This window comes from Scylla paramamosain, chromosome 13 (assembly GCF_035594125.1).
Source record: "Scylla paramamosain isolate STU-SP2022 chromosome 13, ASM3559412v1, whole genome shotgun sequence".
In the NCBI taxonomy this organism is placed as follows: domain Eukaryota; kingdom Metazoa; phylum Arthropoda; class Malacostraca; order Decapoda; family Portunidae; genus Scylla; species Scylla paramamosain.
The window spans coordinates 17,739,704-17,754,704 of record NC_087163.1 but is presented as its reverse complement, the minus strand read 5'-3'; the positions used below and the strand labels follow the sequence as shown (position 1 = coordinate 17,754,704).

The window sequence follows — 15,001 nt, the reverse complement described above, 5'->3', positions numbered from 1 at the left end:
AAGTCCCAGAAAATGAATGTGCATCTTGTAAGGCCAAGGTTCAACTTTGGGGCAGTGGCTAGTGGTACGTCTATGGCAAAAGTGGCCGTCAAATCCAACTCTAAACATCTTTGGACATGTAAACAAAGTGATGATCACTTCTACACCACAAAACAACTCCTTTTTTTTTGCAAGGTAGCAAAAGGTAGGTCGTACTTACTGATAATTCACATAAAATAACATCAATTAGGAAGAAAAATACATCAAGAAAAATTTAATGATGATGCTTACATTACATGTACCAAAACAAACTCGCAGTCGATTGCACACCAGATCAGGCAACATGCACAAGATTCACTGCCTTCCTTAGTACAATATCATTATTCCTTGAGGTAAGACATGAATATAACAAATTTATTTTCATGGATTTGAATTTGAATAAAAAACTACAAACATACTAAATTTCATGATGAATAGAAGAAATTTATTTTCACACTTTCTTTTGTTTTAGAAATGTACTGAATATTTCAAATGAAAATATGTTGTAGAGAATAAGGTAAATCTATTATGCCCAGAAAATGTACTAAAATATTACACGTTGAATGTTGATAAAAAAATATGATATACAAACTTTATTACCCCTCTGGGTTCTGACAATGTCACTGCCTATGCTGTATTTGTTTAAATCTCACAGCAGGATTGGTCTAAGGACCAGTGTTGTTAAGTCCTAGCAAATATTAAAGTTTTTAAATGTAAAATATCGGGCTCTAATAAGGATCTGAATACATATGAGAGAGCTTCAAATGTCAGTTGTAACTATTCACTTCATATTTAGAGCTGAATCCTGCTTATTTAACTTTTTTTTTTTTTTATGCCTGTCCAAACTGAGGTGCATCTTATAAACTATTCACCTTATAAGCCATCAAATACGGTACCCATCACCCAAAACAGAAAGGTTTACATTTCCCAAATGGTGAACAAAGCCTCTTCCAACCTTGCCATCTTGCCCTGAACTACACTGACCCATGGTTCTCCTTGTACATTCAAATGAGGAATCAAATCAGGGTTAATCTTGGCTACCCTGTTCCTCCCTTCACTGACATTGATTCTATAGAACTTGTAATGCCTGTGAGCAGGACACTTGACAAATGAAGGCTTAGAAGATTCATTAGCGCAAGCTAGGTTGTTGAATCATAAAGTCTACCAGCTGCGCCTATGTCAAACAAGGAGTGAAAGTCATCACATTTTCCTTCTGTAGGCCTGGAAGGAGAAGTTCTGGTACAAAGGCCCCTGAGTGGAAGGAAATTTCTCACAAACAAATTCCATCATCGCAATGAAGTTTGGTGATGAGTCCAAGAGATGAACACCATTGTCTGAGGAATTGGCTTCCCCCTGCCCTTGCCTTTTGTCCAGACCCCTGCCACAAGGCATGGACAGCCAAGGCTCTGGAGAGAAATGACAGTGTGGAGATGAGTGTTGAAGAGACAGAAAATGAAGCACTGAACCATCCCTGTGTGACACTGAAGGATGGAGGGTTGAAGGAGAGGCCTTCAAGATGAAGGAGAAGTGCAAGTGAAGGCATGAACAAAAGCTTCATGTGGTTTAGTGTGGTGGCAATGATGTATAGCACAGGGAGACCATGGAGTCCCTTTACCTGCCATGGTGCACACTGGATGTTGGAGAGTGGTGAGGGATGGAGGGTTGAAGGAGAGGCCTTCAAGATGAAGGAGAAGTGCAAGTGAAGGCATGAACAAAAGCTTCATGTGGTTTAGTGTGGTGGCAATGATGTATAGCACAGGGAGACCATGGAGTCCCTTTACCTGTCCTGGTGCACACTGGATGTCTTATGTACCCCTTCTCCCATGAACTGGGTGGCAAGAGACACAACACACCCCACTGTGTTATCACGAGCAGTCCAACTCTCGACCATGGGTTGTGAATAGGCTAGCAGACCAAGCACTTCGCTTAGTACCTTATCCTGGTCACAAGCCATGAGAAGACCTGAAGGAATAGGAACCAGGCTTCACCCCACCTCAGCCCTGGACCATTTAGTGATCGACCAGTATCCAGCTGACCAGCACACTTACCTGTATGAAAACTCATCAGTTCTTGCCCCAGGCTACTCCCCCATGCTCTCTCAGTTTGGAGTGTCTCTTGCACTTTACTAGGCACCACAAGAATTGGGAGAGTTGGACTAAAAAACCCTATTTTTTATGCCAAGAGCAGTGAGGAATTCTGTAGGATGGTATAAGTCTCTGCAAAAGTACTGCTCAAAAAATACCACATTTGCCTGCATAATAGATGCACCTCTGCATAAGACACCCCCATTTTAGAAGAATGTTTTGCGTAAAAATTTTTTTTATCATGTTTCATTATGAAGTTATAGAAAAAAAAATAATGCATGTGTGTGTGTGTGTGTGTGTGTGTGTAAGAGGGCCACTGGCCAAGGGCAACAAAAATTTTTAATGAAAAGAAAAGCCCACTTAATGCCAGTTCCCATAAAATAATAATAAGAAAACAGAATAAGTGTCTTGAAACCTCCCTCTTGAAAGAGTTCAAGTCATAGGAAAGAGGAAATACAGAAGCAGACAGGGAATTCTAGACTTTACCAGAGAAAGGGATAAATGAGTGAGAATGCTGGTTAACTCTTGCATTACAGAGGTGGACAGAATAGGGATGAAGGAAAGAAAATCTTGTGCAGTCAGGCTGCAGGTGGAGAGAAGGTTTGCAGTTAGCAAGATCAAAAGAGCAGTTAGGATGAAAACAGCAGAAGACAGCAAGAGCTTCAACATTGCTATGATGAGAGAGGTTGAAGACAATCAGTTAGAGGAGAGGGGTTGTGAAAAGCTGGAAAAGATGACACTGAACCCCTAACTTCATAAAAACTGTTGTAGCTAGAGATGAGATGTGAAGTTTCCAGTTTAGATTATAAGTAAAGAGCAGACTGAGGATGTTCAGTGTAGAAGAGAGAGGCACTTGAATGTCAGTGAAGAAGAGGGGGTAGATATCTGGAAGGTTGTGTTTAGTTGATAGATGGAGGAATTGAGTTTTTGCGGCACTGAATAATAGTAAGTTTGCTCTACACCCAATCAGAAATTTTAAATAGATCAGAAGTCAGGCATTTTGTGGTTTCCCTGCATGAGCTGTTTATTTCCTGAAAGATTTGGCCTCTATAAACAGACATGGAAAAATGCAGGGTGGATCAGCATATTGGATAGGGCAAGAAGTTTGGTTTGAAAGATCATTGATGAATAACAGAAAGAGAGTGGGTTCTAAAATCCCTAAAAGAGTGTGTATTTTGTCCTCACACCTGGTGTGATGCAGTGCTCTAGCTGTGCAGTACTACCATCACATTTAAAACTGCACATCTGTGTGTGTGTGTGTGTGTGTGTGTGTGTGAGAGAGAGAGAGAGAGAGAGAGAGAGAGAGAGAGAGAGAGAGAGAGAGAGAGAGAGAGAGAGAGAGAGAGAGAGAGAGAGAGAGAGAGAGAGAGAGAGAGAGAGAGAGAGAGAGAGAGAGAGAGAGAGAGAGAGAGAGAGAGAGAGAACAATCCTGAGGATTCTAAATAGAATGAGACTGATTGAGTATGAAAATGGATGGAAAAGAAATGAATGAAAGAAAAATTAAAAGGAGTAGGGGACAGGAAAAAGAATACTTATTTCACAATACTTCCTCTCTCCCTCTAATTCTTCACTCACTCCCCACCTTTGCTGCTTATATCTATTCTTTCTACTTTCTCCTCATCCTCCCATCCTCTTCCTTCATCCTTCCTCCATTTCCTTGCCCCATGTACTTTCCTTCCCAGGTTATGTCCATTTCTCCTCTTTTCCCTTTTCTCTCCCTTCCTTTTTCGTCTTGTCTCAACCTCCCTCCCTGTCACCTCCCCTCCTTATCTGTCAGAGATAAGGGGGGGAGAGAGAGAGAGAGAGAGAGAGAGAGAGAGAGAGAGAGAGAGAGAGAGAGAGAGAGAGAGAGAGAGAGAGAGAGAGAGAGAGAGAGAGAGAGAGAGAGAGAGAGAGAGAGAGAGAGAGAGTGGAAGGAGGGAATGGGGAGGGAAGAGGGAAGTGGGCAGGAAATGGAGAGGAAGGGAGAGAGAGAGAGAGAGAGAGAGAGAGAGAGAGAGAGAGAGAGAGAGAGAGAGAGAGAGAGAGAGAGAGAGAGAGAGAGAGAGAGAGAGAGAGAGAGAGAGAGAGAGAGAGAGAGAGAGAGAGAGAGAGAGAGAGAGAGAGAGAGAGAGAGAGAGAGAGAGAGAGAGAGAGAGAGAGAGAGAGAGAGAGAGAGAGAGAGAGAGAGAGAGAGAGAGGGTGGAAGGAGGGAATGGGGAGGGAAGAGGGAAGTGGGCAGGGAATGGAGAGAGAGAGAGAGAGAGAGAGAGAGAGAGAGAGAGAGAGAGAGAGAGAGAGAGAGAGAGAGAGAGAGAGAGAGAGAGAGAGAGAGAGAGAGAGAGAGAGAGAGAGAGAGAGAGAGAGAGAGAGAGAATTTTATTAGAAGTAACAATATTTCATGCATTGTGCATTACTGCTTCAACTCCACACCTATGGGCATAGGCTTACAGGCATCTGGGGGGCCGTATTAACAAAGATTCTTAACTACAGAGGTTTGACTCAGCCCAGCTCTTATGCTTAGAGTTGTGCTTAACTTCCCAAGTTGTGCTTAGTCTAGGTCTTAAATTTAAGGCAGGTCCTCAGTTTTCCTTAACTTTAAGAGTTACAATAAGACTAAGTTAATCAAACAAAGTTGGCCAACTACTGAGCCCAATCCCACCACCTCAAGAATTATCAGCCCCATAAGGATGTTCTCGATGACCCGAGTGAATCTGAACTGTTGGACATATATATAGAATAAAACTGCAGGAGTGTTATTTGTGACATATTTGGCAGGAGATGTCTTCCCACAGGAATGAATGATAGACTGGTGCTAGTAACTAAAGTAATAGTTACAGTGGTTATTTAGTCAATGCTCTGCAGTAATGATGACTTTGGACCTTCATGTGTCCTGTTGTTGGTGTGTTTCATTTACCTTCTTGGTAGTAGTGCCACATGCAGCTTTTTTGTTGCCGCTGAATGAGTGACGCCATTCAGGGTACATCTTTCCTCATATACTGAGTGGATGAGGGTAGGAAAGTCTCACCATCAGTCCAGATGGGTTTCCTTTATTGGCCTTTTCACCCTTAGGGGTCATCATCTTTTCCACACTAAAGAAAAAGGACTGGAAAGGAGGCGCTGGCTCAAGGGTGTAAACGCTGAGACAAAATATACTCGCCTTATGCAGAAACTAATTTGTTTATTAATAAACGCAAATTTATGCACTCGTATCCTTACAAAATCAATGACAATTTTTTTTTGTTATTTAATCAAAAAAAATGTAAAAAGATTGCACTATTAACTCAAAATTGAGAAATATAAGATTTTGCTGTTTTGCTCTTTCACCATTTCATACTGGGGCTTAAGAATTTGTCTCAGCACAACTTTAAGACTGCTTAGAAGATAAGCAGAAGTCTAACCAGAAGACTGAGCTGAACTCTGAGATGAGAATCTTTGTTAATATGGCCCCTGTGCTATGGCCACATTAGATGCAGGGTAATTATTAGATACTTTTTTTCAAGAAAAAAGTGTGTCTAATGTTCCAGCAAATACAGAAATATCTGAACTACCATCCATGGACTGAGGCTAACCATCTAAACCTTAAAAAATAATAAGGGGCTCTCCATCTAAGCTGCCAACAACTAAAAGAGTTACAGAAGAAATGCCTACCAGTCTTTTAACCAATTACAGTACATTCAAAAAATAAACTAAGTGAAAAGTAATGATTAAAGTCATTACTGATTTCTACTTCTAAGAATATGAGTATAATGCATCTACTTACCTCTTGGTCAGTATTCTGAGCATCCTCAAGCATGGTAATCCTTCTCCGAGGAATTACAAGCAAGTGCTTTGGCGCTTGCGGATCAACATCACGGAATGCCAGGCACTCAGGGATCCTCATATACAATGTCAGCTTTGATAGAACCATCCAAAATGCGGTCAAAAATGGTTGGGGAATTCTTGGCCTTTATGAGAGAGAGAGGAGAGAGAGGAGAGAGAGGAGAGAGAGAGAGAGAGAGGAGAGAGAGGAGAGAGAGAGGAGAGAGAGAGGAGAGAGCATGAGAGAGAGAGAGAGAGCGAGAATTACATACTATTATTTTCATATTACTTAATCATAACTTTAGAGAGAGAGAGAATTACATACTATTATCTTCATATTACTTAATCATAACTCTTAGTAAACCATGAGAGAGAACATTTAGAAGATGAAGACTAAATTAAAGAAAACTACATTAAATCCAATTTCATCAGAAATTAATAAGGGAAGTCAAAAAATAAACCAAATTATTTTTCTCTTCCAGAGATGAAAAAGGGATCAAATATCCTGTTGAGCATGTGGGTGCCTATACACTACACCCTCATATTCCAAAAGTCATTTTTTGACATAAGGAATTGAAATCAGAGTGTGACTATCCTCCATAGGCCCTATCTGAGGGAAGCCTCTAAATACTATATGGTTAACTTCTTGCATTTTTCTAGTTTATGCAAGGATAATGTTTTGGTTGACATTTGCTTTCCCAAAATGCTTAACACCCAGAACATCATTCCCAAAGACTGCTTTAGTATGCCATTCCCACTGATTAAAAAAAGAATCCTAGTGTATACAGTCTTTTAATTTCCTTTAAATATATAAAATATAATGGGGCTTTGTATAGGTTCTACAAGACAAGAAAGACCTGTAAGAAATGTTAATAGCCAATAGAAACCCTTAATATCAACTATAGTCAGAATGATGAGCCTGCACATAACAGACCCTGCCCCAGTGATGATGCCACATCATGCTTCCACCAATCTTACCATTTTCCATCAAGCACAGTCACAAGTACAACTTAGGTCACTTTCACATAAGCGTTTCTGTGCGTGCATTGAACGGATGCATAGAAATGCATCAGATTTTTTGTAAATGCGTTTGCCATGCATTCATGTTTCACTGACCAGCAGGCCTCTGCCATCGGCCTGTGACCCGACCTGAACCTTCCTTTCAGTCATCCAATATCTCAAGATGGGTGCACAGAAGAAAGCTGTGTTTGTTTATGCAGCAATTCAAGCAATGAAAAAGAAAAACCATTGTCAGCTTTGAACTCACCCTACAAACAACAGTAGATTCTTGCAGGGCAAATTTTACACCTTGTATGAAGTCTTAAAAGCTGACAATGGCAAATTCTTCAACTACTTCAGGATATAATACCCCAACTTTTCAAGAACTTTTGGCCAGTCACAGGTGGTATCAAACTACAGGACACAAACATGAGGCCATCCATTCCACCCAAAGAAGCAGTGGCTTTAAGCATCAGGTTTGAAAATACACATATTTATTTTAATATTCCTTTTTATTTTGAATAAACTAAATTATATGGTATTTTAACTACTGTACGAATAAAAAGTATTTCACTGTAGGAAATTTTTGTATTGTATTTTTTTTCAATTAAATGCCAAAATCATCTAGTGAAATTACTGAATTATCAATATTTGAGGTGTATGATGCTGGAGAGGATACAGACACAGCAGGCGAGGGGTGCTACTGGTTGGACTTGTGCACGACTTTCTTCAAGTGTTCACTGTATGTGGATGTATGCTTGTTGCTGCTGGAAGTCCAAAGAAATGTGGGCATGTCATTGCAGGTGAGGGGATACTGTGGATAATGAGGGTATTGACTCGTGTAGGCATGATTATAAAAAAATAATGATGATTTGATTTTGATTATGGTTTGGAATACTTTTTTTTGATTGTGATTAAATTATGATTACTTTAGTGTTGCTATTTTTTATTGATATTTTTTTCTTTTTGTGCATGATTAGGATTAGATTATGATTATAATCACATTTTGCTGTGAATATTTGTAAAAGGATACTGATTTGCAATGATTAAGTACAATGCCTAAATAGTAGCAAGTTATATCTATTAGGTGCACTGTTCCATATCTGAGCACAGTAATATAACCATTTAAATCACTTACTAACTAATGGTATTAAAAACATACATTGTGTGTAAGAGGTTTTATTTGTTTTTGCTTTACAGTACATAATACATTACTTCTATGAATTTATCTTAAATCATGATCACAGGCTTTCACAGCAATAATGAAAACAAATTATTTTCTTTGAAAAATATAGAACTTATTATACACATGATTTCTTACAGGCTAGATTATTTCTCATGTAATGTCTAATTTACTATGTGTTGGTTACACTTGATAAACATCAATTCCTCAAAGCAAACATCAGTCATTCTGCATCATTTAGGACGAAAGACTTCCCAGCAATAGAAAAAAAGTCTCTCAACTGGAGTTGATGATGCTGGGATACACAAATATCAGAGAGCCAGTATAGTTAGTTGAGGTAATGTTGACTGATTCTATTCCCAGAAGAGAAGGGGATCACTGTCATCCTCTGTTCTTGGCTGACTTAGGTAGGATTCTACTTGTGATAAAGTTAATGTTAATGTACAGAAGGAAGAGCTTGTTGATGCTGATGGTAACATGAATCTGAACAGCTTGGCACTTCTTTGCAGGGGGCCTCCTTATTTTTCCTGAGGGGAACCCTTTTCTTCAGTGGTAGTAGGCATAATTTCATCTACTTTAAACTTCAGTAGGGATTTCATGAACATGATTTCTGGTGAGCACCAGTCCATCTTAAAGCCATATATCTAGGAGTGAAGCCAAATGAAACATCTTCATGTCTTCATAGATCTTCAATCTTTTTCTCAATTGAGCTTTTGAGAGTAGTAATCATCTTTGACTTGTATGTCTGTGTCAGTTGTTCAAGCTCAGCTTTCAGTTCACAAATGCTTGAATTTACAACATTCTCTCTCTGACACTCTAGAGTTACTACTTCAAATGGTGTCAAGATATCTGTTATTTCCTTGGTGAGATTAAGTTCATATTTGGTTGGCTTTACTGGACAGTTTAATTGATCAAGCTTGGTTAGATCAATATTCAAAAAGGAAGTGAAGCATCTTGTTACTGCTATTCCATCGGGTTGCATTTTTTTGACCTGAGGTCTGCATTCACCTTCGAGAATGTCATATGCCAGTGCAGAATGATCAATATGTGATACTAGACATGAGGCTTTTCCAATGACTTTTGATATAGGCCCTGCTTCTTCGAACCCACCTGTCACAGTAATCTGAAAAATATGAATAAAACATCTGACATGCTCAGGCAATAGCTCAGAATTTCTCATCGTTATCAGGAATGTCAAAGGTGTCATCCTCTTTGCTTTCACTGTCTTGATTAGTGTCCACATCATTCAGATCAGGAAGTGTCACAAATGCTTTAAGCATATTGCTGGCACTGTCAGTTACAATAGTTTAAATCTTTCTTTCTAGGTTAAAGCTAGTGATGATTTCAGTGAATATGGCATGAACCTTTACTTTAGTGTGGGTAGTTTGTTTATGAAAGTGACAATATGATACAATAACATGTTACCTTACCTTCATGTGAGTATGAAAATTTTGAAGTCCATCAAATGTTACCACTAACAACCTAGTCGCAATGCTTGCATTTCAGTTTCACTTTAGTAGGATATGCGTTTGGAGCTGCCATGAAAATTGTCCAGTATTGGTTTCCCGCATGATGATCTAGAGATGTACTTGTTGAGGAGGAGTGGAGTGGAGTGATGAGTTTACCAGCTGTCTGCCTTAAATAAGCATGAAGTGTGTGCATGCACAAATGCGTCGTTTTGCCTTACACAGCCAGCAGCATTTGCATGTACAAATATGTTGGGTGATACAGTACTACAAAACACACACACACACACACACACACACACACACACACACACACACACACACACACACACACACACACAGTCACTCACACACAATGATAGACAGTTCCACGATTGATATACACATTACAGTGATTACACAGACAACATGTTTCATATGTAACCCTGTGGCTGTGCACTCCCACACCAGCCTGGTGGCAATAATTTTTACCAGTACTGCATTTCAAGAGTCTGCTGAAACATGTATAGGCTTTCTGTGCATCTGATTGATACTCATATATCATGAGAGACAAGCAATTAAAACATGAGATGGTGATAAGCTTTCAAAACTTACTTGGCCTTGAAAGCAAAGTGCTTCATGGAAATTACAAAGAAATAATCACAATAATCACATGTTAATCTCTGATTATTATTAAGAAAAAATATGATTATGATTTGATTCTGATTACATGAGTTATCTACTTCTTGATTATAATTTGATTATGATTATATAATCAGAGCCATGGATTACGATTTTTTGATCAGTAATCATAATCATGCCCACGTCTGCTCTGTACAGGTGGTAGCACAAGTGGAGAGGGATGAGAGTCTTGAATCCTTGTGTGCCCATGGTGTCCAGATCTGATGTTCTGCCAGTGCAGCCAGTACTTGCATTCTAAATTCAATTTTTTGTTCACTGTTCAGTGTTCATAGTGACAGTAACATGGACATGAAGAAATCCTTGTTTTCATCTTCTTTTTCTTCATAACTATCCATAAACTTTATAAGCTTCTCAAGTAAATTCCTCTTCCTTTTCTTGAGTTCAGCACTTGTCTTTGGCTGTGTTATTGATAGATTTTGATATACATCTTCAGCTCTATCATCTGTTTCATGGTTAGGAACCAGTGTCACTGGTTCCTCTATTTTCACCTACTTTCCTAATATGTAACGGTATGTTTTCACAGCTCTAGATCCTGATTTACTTTCATCTTTGAGTTTCCTGGAATTTTTTACATGCATCACAAATACTCCTACAATGAGTATGCAGTTCCTTACCTGAAATACAAAATAACAAAAAATTAACCACGAGAAAGTAAATGGAGAAAACAAAAGGGAAAAACATATATTCTTTTCATTGTCAACCAGAAAACTGACACTGCGTCACTGACTGTGTGTGTGTGTGTGTGTGTGTGTGTGTGTGTGTGTGTGTGTGTGTGTGTGTCTATATGTATATATATATATATATATACTCGTATATATATATAATATATATATATATATATATATATATATATATATATATATATATATATATATATATATATATATATATATATACTATATATATACAGAGAGAGAGAGAGAGAGAGAGAGAGAGAGAGAGAGAGGAGAGAGAGAGAGAGAGAGAGAGAAGAGAGAGAGAGAGAGAGGAGAGAGAGAGAGAGAGAGAGAGAGAGAGAGAGAGAGAGAGAGAGAGAGAGAGAGAGAGAGAGAGAGAGAGAGAGTCTAGAAAGTTATTTCTGTCACAGGTATCTCATCTCTGGTTGCAGCATGATGGATTTCCACTATAGATACAGAATTGGTATATCTACAGCCAGTAAGGTTGTAAGAAGAGTGTGTTGTGCAATATGGGACATGATGAAGGTGGAGTTGTTCTCCAGAACCCAACAAAGAATAGTGGCTGAAAATTGTAGCAGGGTTTTGAGCAACATGCTCATTTCTCCCTCACTGCATTGGTGCAGTGCACGAGAAACATGTTCGGATTATCAGACATGAGGACAGTAGTTCAATGCATTTCAATTACAAAACCTATTTTTTCCATTATTCTTTTGGCTGTGTCTGATGCTGATTATTGCTTCAGATATGTTGACATAGGTCACATGGCAAACATGCAGATTCAGCCATCTTTAAGCTGATTCAGCAAAATGTTCCCAAAACTCCCACAGCTTCAACTTTTGTCAGGGTGGGAATGAGGTGTTGCCTTATGTTTTTTTTTTTGGGGATGAGGCTTTTGGACTATGTTAATTTGTTTCACCCATACAGTGGCCACAATTTGACAAATGACAAGAAACTGTTCAATTATAGGCTCTTACATGCAAGAAGGTATGTTGAGTGTGTGTTTGGAATTCTGTCAGATAAAGGGAGAATTTTCCACAGGCCCATAAATGTGAATGTTGACTTTCTTATTGATATTGTTAAGACATGTTGTATCTTACATAATATTGACAGGTAAGAGAGAAAAAGAAAATTTTGCTAATACTTTTAGAAGTCAATGGATTTGAAGATGTAGATTATTCAGTGCAGGTATGGCAGGGAGGGTAGGTATGCAAAAGAAAGCAGGGACCAAATTCTTCACCTACTTCAACAGTGAAGCCAGGAAACTACCATGGCAGTAATATGACTATAAGAAATTGGTAATAACATGCACAATAAATGTGAAATACATTCATTACTATTGCATTTTTGTTTATAAATATACAATACAAAAATTAAATTTGTTTCTTTTCTTCTGCAGTTTTCTCTTCATAATTCAGATGGATTGAGCGGCAAACCTTTAATCATGTCTCTGCTTTCTTGTTCTTGTTCTTGTATTCTTCGTTCGAAGGATCCCCACAGTGCAGGCCTTTCCTACTTGTGAAATTAGCTCCTCAGTGTTGTAATAGTCTGCCATCACACTAATCATCTGAAAATGTTAGTTCATGAGATTAACTTTAGTAGGCTATGTGATGTATGCATGCATGGTATATCTATTATGCTCAAATATCTATGCATATTTACTATAAATCATGACTGTTACATCATACTCAAAATGCACTACAACACCAGAGTTGTGTCCACATTCAAGGGACAGGATGTGTGATGACTTTCATTCAGCTGAAAAATAATGACCGATGTGGCAGTGGGACTGGTGTGCATGTGTACTAGAATGTGCGTGTGAAAGCTCCCAATGCCACTAGTAGCCAGTGAGGACGCATGCGTCACAAAGAACGGATGTGTCCTTGTTGGGCTTCTGTCGTCGTGGTGAAAGATCCCACTGAATTCCAATGAATGTTAAAAACGCTGCACACCCTAACATGCATATGGAAACACTCATGTGAAAGGGCCCTTACATGGAAATTTATGATCAATATTGGTTTTCCTCACTTATCTGTTTTATATTTTCTATAAGGATTTGAAACACCTATATATTACAAGTATTTATAACTAGTGCAAACACCATTGCAGTCAGAATGTACCTATGTGACAAAATAACAAATACACTCTCTCCTTGTCTCTTTCACTTCCTGGCTTAACCTACTCTACCTCCCACTGATTATACTTGAAGGTGCAGTCACACACCAGTCACATGAGACAGGTTTCTCAAGATTTTTTTTGCCAAGATTCAAAGTCTGTAGCACTTCATGGGAAACTTGGGAGAATATTCCACCAACTCTCGACTGCCCAGCATGTCAATTATTTTCTCTAGAGCAATGTTTTTCAACCCAGTGGTCCATGGACCACTGGGGGTCCACTGAAACCTATGAAGGGGTCCACAGGACAGGGAGATTCAACATATTTCAGTTAATCCTATCAAACCTCAGTTTTTTTTTATAATTCATGATTACACAATGTGTCTTAAATTGGGATGTCCATTCTTTTTTCTAGTTTTTCTCTGGCTAGTTGCATCTCTCAGAATGTGATGACTCATATATTATAATTTTTCTATCACTAAATGCTAAAAAATATAAAAAAAATTAAGGAAGTTATAATTGTTGGCAACATTGTTTCTGGGGTGGCATAACATGATGCAATAGCTACACAGTAGCCCATTGCCCAGAACTTAGCATGTGAGCTGTATTCATTCTCTTGGCAATTGCTGCTGACTGAACATGTGGCATGACTGGCTGTGCTTATTGATTTATAAGTCTTCACTTAATATTTAATTTGTTTGCCTGCTTGTTTTTCCATTTGACCACACTATAATACTGACACTGAAACAAATATGTAGGTCTTCTTCACCTTACAGTTTTCCTTTTCTTTCTTTTTCCAGGCTGATGTTTACCTGTCTGTTAAGAAAACAGACAAATATGTTATTACCACCATCTTCATCAAAACAAGAACTACTATACCAACTGAGTGATGAGCTAAAATCTGCAGATGATGAGTCAGAGGGTCAAATTCATTGAAAGGAAGAGGAAGATTAGTTCTATTCATGTTAGGAATTAAAAAATTAGGAAATATCATGCCATTTACTTTAAGTATGGCTTTGTAGTAAGTATAAGTGACAGTGTTGAACAGACACAGTGTGTCCTTTGCTGCAGAGTACAGTACTGTCCAATGAGATCATGAAGTCCTCCAAGTTAATTATGCACTTCCAGACAAACCATGGTTAGTACAAGGATAAAGAAAGATAATTTTTGACCGCAAAGCTAAAGAATTGTGCAGTGCACAAGTTGAGTTAAAGGTCACTACCACTATGGATTAAAAACTGCTTAAGATCTCATATATTGTAGCTCAGAAAATTTGCTAACAGAAAATGCCTCACACAATTGGGGAAAAACTGATCATGCCTTGTGCAATTGAAATTGTCAAGGAAATGCAAGTGGATGAAAAAACTAAGGCATTAACCAAAATTTCAATACCAAATGACACTGACACACCACATCTCATCAATGTCTGAACACATACTGGAACAATGCACTTGCCATCCAGCTGGATGAATCAATAGATGTGGCCATAATGTCACATCTACTGGCATTTGTGTGCTATATATGGGATAATGAATTATGAGAGGACATTTTGTTTTGCAAAGAGCAAAACAACAAAGCAAAACAAAGAACAACAACTTCAGGAATGGACATGTTTCAAACTATGGGTGATTTTATAAAGGATAATAGAATCAGTTCGATGAATTGCATTGGAATATGTACTGATGGCACCACAGCCATGACTAGCAGGCATAAAGAAGTCATAAGCAGAATATTAGAAGTTGCTCCCCATGCCATTGCAACTCACTCATTTTTGCATATAGAAACACTTGCTGCAAAAGACTTGAAACCTAAGCTTCAAGCATTTATGAACACTGCTGTAGAAATCATAAATTTCGTTAAAGCAAGAGCCACAAATTCCAGACTCTTTACTGCCACTCTGTGAGGTGCAGACTATATATCTTTTCTTATGCATACAGAGATGAGATGGTCGTCCCGCAGGCAGATGGTCACAAGTTTATTCAGACCTACGGAAGGAGCTGTG

At 38.6% G+C, this 15,001-nt stretch overlaps 1 protein-coding gene across 1 annotated transcript in view; it reads right to left on the bottom strand.

Annotated features, from left to right (window-relative positions):
• Positions 1-7,374: 7,374 nt before the first annotated feature.
• LOC135106445 (uncharacterized) overlaps positions 7,375-15,001 on the bottom strand; it is a 32,442-nt gene continuing 24,815 nt past the window's right edge. Inside the window, exons 3-5 of the mRNA XM_064015454.1 lie at positions 12,593-12,643; positions 12,322-12,452; positions 7,375-7,648 (exon numbers count right to left, since the gene is read on the bottom strand). Of these exons, the coding sequence (XP_063871524.1) occupies positions 12,324-12,452; positions 12,593-12,643 (180 nt within the window). The 3' untranslated portion in view covers positions 7,375-7,648; positions 12,322-12,323. The remainder of the gene's footprint in view (positions 7,649-12,321; positions 12,453-12,592; positions 12,644-15,001) is intronic.